We start from the raw sequence: 7,337 nt of genomic DNA on the forward strand, positions 1-7,337 counted from the left end.
GGGAAAGAACATAGCATATCATCAAGATTATCCCTTCTCTCTTCAAACCTTCGCATCTTCTTCTTCATCAATAGAAAGTTGACTCTCTCTCACTCTTTTCTCTCATCGTTGTGACTTGACGTCCTCCTCTCTTTGCTTCTTCTTCTGTTCCGGCATTTGGTGAAGATTGATCATGTAGTTTGCTTTTAATTTTACTTCTGGATTGTGGGTTTTGTTTTTGAAAGCATTTTATCATGTGGGTTGCTTTTAATTTTCTTAAAAATTCTATGGTAGAACTCCATTTTAAAAACATTTCGAAAACGGGGAAATTCTCACCTTCCAACGTTACATTGCATCCTAGGCTACAACCATCCAAGATAGACACTTAAATCATGTGATTTGTTTATTTTTACATAAAACAATCAAATTTTGAAAAAGAATATCCGTTTGCACATGTACAAAAGAATTGCACCAAAATTGTAGGAAGATTTGACTGCCGAAGACTGTTTATTTTGAAGATTTTTATATTTATAGATCTTCTGCATGTCTTTGTTTGACTAGCGATGGAGTCCAAGTCTAAAGGATGGGATGCCACTTTTCTTGAGCTCACAATTAATATAGATGAGTGGAAATGTCATATCAATTCTATCCTACTTAAAATTAAAAAAAAAATTAATGAAAAGGGTTTTTATTAAATGTTCTAATTTTATAAATTGAGACATAACCTTGGAGGATGAAAAGATAGTTAATGAGTAGTCAGGTGTTCCATTGTGGAGAATCTAATGTATCAGCTACCTTAATTATTAGACATAGACATTATTAAAAGAGAAATTAAGCGTTGGAATAAAAACTTTTGCCAAAAAGCATAAATAATTTTGTTTTAGGCAAAAAAAAAAGAAGGTGGGGTAATGCCAATATTTATATTAAAGTGGGAAAGAAGTCAAGAAAGGGTAATGTCACCAGTGACTGATATCTCTGAAGTAGAAGCAAGCAGAGTGTGAAAGGGACTGTTCATGTTTTTTTATGAGAAGTGACATGAAAGCTCTCTGACTCACTCGCTTCCAAATTTTCAACTACATGATTTGACATTACAGATTCTCCTCTTTCATTCCCATCCCACCACCAGACACAGCTCCCTCTCTCTCTCTCTCTCTCTTTATCCTTTCCTTCTTCTTTACATTTCAACTCTAATTTTCTTTAACTCATAAACCTTTTTCTGTTTATACATAGAACTCCTCTTCCACCATGCATATTTACATTTAAATGAGACTTTACATGGACAATACTATATATATTTTTAATATATAATTTAAATATATAAATAATATATTATCATATAATTAAATATTATTTTATTTTTAATTTAAATTATTAAATTATAATATATATATATATACATATAGTTATATATATATATAATTCGATTAGAAGAGAATTGAAACAAAACCTTTTACTTTAATCTTGTCTATGCTATGTATATTACATAATTATAGGTAGGATATAGTGAATTGTAAGTATACAAGAGGACAATGCCAATTGAGGTTTTGTCATGAATTGGAGGACCCACAGGCATATCAAACTCTGTATCTCTCTCTTACGTGTGATAATATCAAAGGTAGACATTGAATTGAATATTTTTTGAATGTAAAACCCTAACCCTATTTAGCTGAAATATAACTAGGGTTAGATTATCACGTCAGCATGACAAGAGCATTATTGTGGCAGTCCTTTGTTAAAAGTAATCAATGGTACATAAGGTAATTTATATGCATTCGGAGTAAGAAGCCTGCGTAAGGTACAACTCGGTTAAGCAAACCCATTCACCACATCTAATGAAGTTAAAATTTTCACGGAATTTGATGCAAAAATGTGGAACCGGCGTTCCAATTGTGACAAGAGACCAGCATGGACTGTTCGGAAGACCATTCCAAAAGCACCATTGGTCATTTTAAAAGCACCAAAGCTCAAAACGAGTTTTCCTTCAAATGAAAGGTTAAAGGATTATTTTTTATCAAAATTTGAGTGAAATGACAAATATATATATATGACATATCCATAAATTTTCTGTTAAAATTAAGAAGTAAAATTATTATTTTATTTGTAATATTAAAATAATTAAAATTATATCTCATTTTTTTCTCTTGATTTAAAAAATTAACAACTTTTCCTTAGGATTAAGTTTTAAAAAATTTACTTTTTCCCTTAAAATACCAAATTTGAAATCCAACCACTTCCTTCGATAAACAACGACCCAATTGGCAGATGAAGACGTCATTTTCCAGATGATAACTTTTGGATGACAAGCATCGTCTAACAAAGTTTGGGCTTTCAGCCACCTACGATCACCGATAGTCAGAGGTGTGAAGAAAGAAACCTAGGGATTTGGGGGGAGTTATTTTCAAAGTTGAGATCTAAGGGTGAAATAATAATTTTTAAAACTTAGAGAAAAATAAGATAAATTATATATTTTTTAATATTATTATTAGATAACCATTTTGCTTTCATGTTTAATAGCAATTTTAATAACGTGTTTTTAATATTAAACTCAAATGAAATGCCGTTTTGTTAAGTTTATAGAGTTTTAGATGCTGGTTTATCGTATCACCGTCTCTTGTGATTGTTCAATCATCTTTTGTCTTGGTTTCATTGAGTGGAGCACTTAATCATGGAATGTATATTGGTAAAGTGGGTTCTCTTTACTTACACAGTAGACAAGGTGGCTGTCCATTTTGTTCTCTGTGGAATTGGAAGAGGAAGAGAGAAAGATTACTAAAATTGAGATGAAAACAAATCCACAACATTCTTTAGAATGTTATTCACTTAAAATATCCTCAACATTTATATATAATAAACCCAACACTCTCTACAATAGAAATCACCTCTTCTAAGTGTTAGAAAAGGAATTGAACGTACGCCACACACAGCTTCACAAAGATTTTCAACTTAATTATTTGTCGTCCTATTTGGTCATGAGACTTCATTCTTCTTTAATTTCTTCAGTAATTCTAAATACAAATACCTTAACTCATACTCACAGGAGACATTTGCTTTTTAGTAGAATCCATTAGACTTTTCAGTGCCCTCTGATAATGCCTGGTCCAACTTTCCTTGCTGTTTGTTGCCATCCAGCTTTAGCCCGAAGCGAATATGAGGAAAATGTGCCCACTGCACAACATAAATCATTTTTGTAAGCCTTTAAATTCTTTTGGCCAATCAACACTTGATTTGAGTATTGAAGATAGTACACTGAACAAGGAACTCAAGTACAAACCAACAAACAAAGAAAACCAGACCCTCTTCAGCACACATGAAACATAACAAACTCTAGATCTTCAGTCTTTTAACACTAAATGATTCTGATGTTGGTAGATTTTGTGGCGGACTGTTGAAGGAAAAATAAGAGATGAACCGCTTCAACTAATATTTAGTCCGATCAATGATTAGATTTGCAAAGTGAATAATTCTCCCATGAATACAAAATGCATATTTTCTTCATATTTTTCTGAGTCTATTAATCATAATCAACACATTTCATAATTGTTTTAGCATCCTAATCTCCTAGGTATAGACACACAGTTAATCGTGATTTTGTTTTTAAACTTTATAATCTAAAACTTATTTTGAATAAAGTTCTAATTTTTTGTGCTTTGCCAATATGTGATTTTTCTAAAGATGTCACAAGATCACTTTAGAACAACACAGAGACAATAAAATTGAACAGAATCCATAAACCATTGCTTGGCTTACATTTTTGGCTGCTGTGCTGAAAGCTTCCCTATGGCTAATGTCTGGATTACTAGCCTTAATCCTTTGGATCTCGTCCCTGCAAAAAAAAAATTAATCAGGGTAAATAACATCTTCTTATATTAAGCATGAAGAATGACTGAAACATCAAATAAAATTTAAATTAATAAAGGCAAAAATGATTTGGCTTACTTGATAAACCTGTTGTATGCAGAAGGAACCCGTTGTCTCTTCTCTGGGGCTGCATTATTCGTGAATAATTGGAATCAGGTAAACTTAATTCTCTCTAAACAAAAGAAATAAAATATTACTGTAATTGAAGCTAGAGGTGTTAACCATGCGAAATAACTGTAAATAACTAAAAGTCTGTAACATTCCATCTGCCAAAATTTTTGGCTTTACTGCTCTTGGTGCTGCAGGCATATTTAGACTCTCTGCATTAGTGCAATCTTTCAATATATGCCACAGAAACTCATTCAGGTTTAATGGTGAAGATATTAACTTGCATGGTGTAAATAAAAGAGTGTAAATATGTGATAAGGTAGGGTTTGATGATGATGATGTTTGATTGCACTGTCAATATGTAATTAATAATGAGTGAAATTTGTTACGTTAAGTCGCCATCTTGAATGGGCCATATATATATTAGTGCGAGAAAAAATGGGATGCTCATCTAGCTAATGAACATTGAATTGGTTATTTACTGTTTCCAGTTGTATTAAAGACACTTTTTTCAGAGTTTCCTTATGTCTATCATAAATTAAGCAATATTTAGCTGGTTATGCATTTAACCTTTGGTTCCGGGTACTAAAATGTGCTACAACTGTAGCACATACATGCCATACCAGAAAATTTACAGATAGATATGTATATATATGTATAAATATTTCAAGTTATGAGAGAGAGAGAGACTGACGGCGAATGGGAGGCATCCGAGGTGTTTCACGCTCAACAGATTCATATGTAGATAACTTGCTGCATTTAGAAGACGACTCACATTCCTTATTTGAATGATCTTCCCCGTATATATGTTGTTTCTGCAACTTCTCTCACACCAAAATACAAGAAGAGCTTCAATCAATTCCTTCATTTTCGGCTTCAGTATTAGCTCAAACTCATTATGACTTAGTTTGGCCCAGATATAGAAAAATGAGAAACATATATATTTCAAAAGCGGACTTTCTGTAATATAAATAGTAAAGTTTGAAAGATCAAATACCTGAGGATCTTGAAGAGGCAGTGTTTGAAGAGAAGATCCCATGTTTGCAGAAAGCAAATTGGCACAGTGCCCGCATCTCACCGTCACAATGTTGAACAAACTGGTGCAAGGAACACTTACCTGCAAACAACATTCAATTTTGTGGGATATAAATGAAACATTACTAAACAACTTCGAATCAAAAGAGCTTTTGGACTTGATACTCTCGTAGTTTGTCCTTTTTTTTTTTTCATTTTTTAATTACAGTCAAGATTGAACCCAAAATGGTTCAATCAGAAGTTCTTTAGTCACACCATCATCAAACCCTACCACAAGCATTTAATGAACTTACAGGAACTCAATGGCTCCATCAAACAAACACTATCGTTTACTTTTTGATGAGAAAATCTTTTTGTTAGTTGTTTAGAGGTGAAGTTGTGAACCCAGAAGAAGAAAATGAAAGGGAGAAAAGAAGGGAAAGAACAAGTATGAATATGTGTGTATGAGATGCGTAGAAATATAATGTACTTTGTTGTTGTCGTTAGGATTATTGTTTGTACTGTTTTCCAAGTAAAATGAAAAAATAAAAAATGGAAGTTAACCAATAGAGTAGAAGAGCAAAGAGCTCACATGGGTAATAATTATAAGGATTTTCTCAAGTAAAATTCCTTTTACTCTCAATATGGTTTCTTTCCTTTCGGTGCGCCTGTCTTTTGTGGCTGACACAGAAGAAAGATGATAAAAGAAAGAAAAATAAGCCGAGAGATGAAAACGACATGACTGGAACGGAAACCATAATAGCCATCACCAGTAACCACAGATATCAAAGGTCACCATGAATAAAGAAAGGATAGGCATCATAAATCATCCCTGACTCACTGATCTTTGTGCAGCAGTAGTACTGCACTGTTTAGGATCTCCGTTACTTTTCCCTTTTATTTTCTGAAGAGCCTATCTCATCGTAAAAAGAACCTCCATCATCTGCTATATGGCTTGGGTTGGTCTTGATTTCTTGTTCAATTTGATCGCTTTTCAAAAGAAAGAAAAATAAAAAAGCACAGTGGTGGGCTTGTTATGAAGAATAGTAGCTCGTAGCAAGAGACATGAAACACTGTAAAAGTTCTGCAAAGCTAAGCAAAAAGCTTTATGAGCTTGACTTGTCCCTGGCTAAGAAGTTCCTTAATATCTACATATTGCCCTAGTCATCAGCTCAAAATCGGTTAATGTTCTTTTGGGATTGTTATATTGCGGTTTTTTGTGCTTTGTTTCAGAGATCAGTCATTAAAGATTTGAGAAATAATGGACTGCAATCAAACTCATCAATTCCCAATTCTCAGTTATGTCTCAAGCTACATAAACTTCTCCAACTAGATAGGATTTTGATTTCTGTTTGAACTCCTTGAAACAAAAATCAGTTTAAATTTTTCATAAAATACTGGCATAAGAGAAGAATTTTCTGAACTATTTAAAGGTAAAATCAAGAATCTTGTGACCCATGATGTTTCAAGGGAAATTTTGCCAGAAAAAGACATTTTACAAATCGTTTCACAGTTTGTTTACAAACGAAATTTCTTTTCTTAAATTTGTGCACGTCCTTTGAGCTGAATTCTCCCACAAACCTAATCACAGGTCTCCCGTAAAAGGCTTACTGTTGATGAACAAATTGTGATTGTATATTCGAGGTCTAGAAAAAGCAAAGATGGCTTCCATGGAAAAAGGAAAAAAAGATGCATGTATGTAAAGATAAATAATAATAAGAATAACCATAATTAAGTGGAGTACCGCTAAAATGGTGTTGCAGAAGTTGCAGTGAACATAACAGACACGTTCGGACGAAGCCAAGTCCATTGACATAATTGTGAGGTAGCCAAGAGAAAAGAAAAAAAACTGTCTCCAGAAGGTGAAGGTGAAAGAAAGAAATAAGTAGTCGTAATGCTAGACAGATCAGTGGAATTAAATTAGAGAAGTATACAAAATTCTGAAGCGATGTGGGGAAGAAGGGGTAGTGGGTGTTTTTGTTGTAATGTGGGTGAGGTTAAAGAAAGAAACAAAGAGAGAGAGAAATTGATTAATAATGTTTTATGATTGAGAGAATGAGTGGGTGGGAGTTACCCATCTTCTAACCATTTTTGCTTACTGTAGAGGAGGAGGAGGGGGCCAAGATATTAATGCCTTCGGGGTTAAGAGAGATCGGACCAAATTAAGAGTAATTAATTATTTTAATTTTGTCTCAATTTATATAAATCAAACCACTATATTTTTATTATATAGTTATAGTCAACTTTTTACATTCTTAAGTGGTTGATTAATTAGTATAGCATCTGATTAATCACTTAAAATTACAGAAAGTGATTGATCGGTTTGTCTGTATATAATATCTGTCTAACTACTTAAAAATATAAAAACTTGTTTATAA

General features: G+C 32.8%; 1 protein-coding gene across 2 annotated transcripts; it reads right to left on the reverse strand.

The window, feature by feature from the left end:
* Nucleotides 1-2,760: 2,760 nt before the first annotated feature.
* LOC123224849 (putative axial regulator YABBY 2) lies at nt 2,761-7,045 on the reverse strand. 2 transcript variants are annotated; one of them, XM_044648581.1, is made up of 6 exons: nt 6,704-7,045; nt 4,943-5,062; nt 4,640-4,760; nt 3,916-3,964; nt 3,727-3,802; nt 2,761-3,144 (listed from the first exon to the last, which is right to left on the reverse strand). In XM_044648581.1, the coding sequence occupies exons 1-6, from the start codon at nt 6,773-6,775 to the stop codon at nt 3,031-3,033; spliced, it is 552 nt and encodes a 183-aa protein (XP_044504516.1). In that variant the 5' UTR covers nt 6,776-7,045; the 3' UTR covers nt 2,761-3,030. The 2 variants fall into 2 exon arrangements, with proteins under 2 accessions (XP_044504516.1, XP_044504515.1); XM_044648580.1 differs by having other exon boundaries at nt 4,640-4,766; nt 6,704-7,041.
* Between the last annotated feature and the right edge of the window lie 292 nt (nt 7,046-7,337).

Source organism: Mangifera indica, chromosome 9 (genome assembly GCF_011075055.1).
Source record: "Mangifera indica cultivar Alphonso chromosome 9, CATAS_Mindica_2.1, whole genome shotgun sequence".
Lineage (NCBI taxonomy): Eukaryota > Viridiplantae > Streptophyta > Magnoliopsida > Sapindales > Anacardiaceae > Mangifera > Mangifera indica.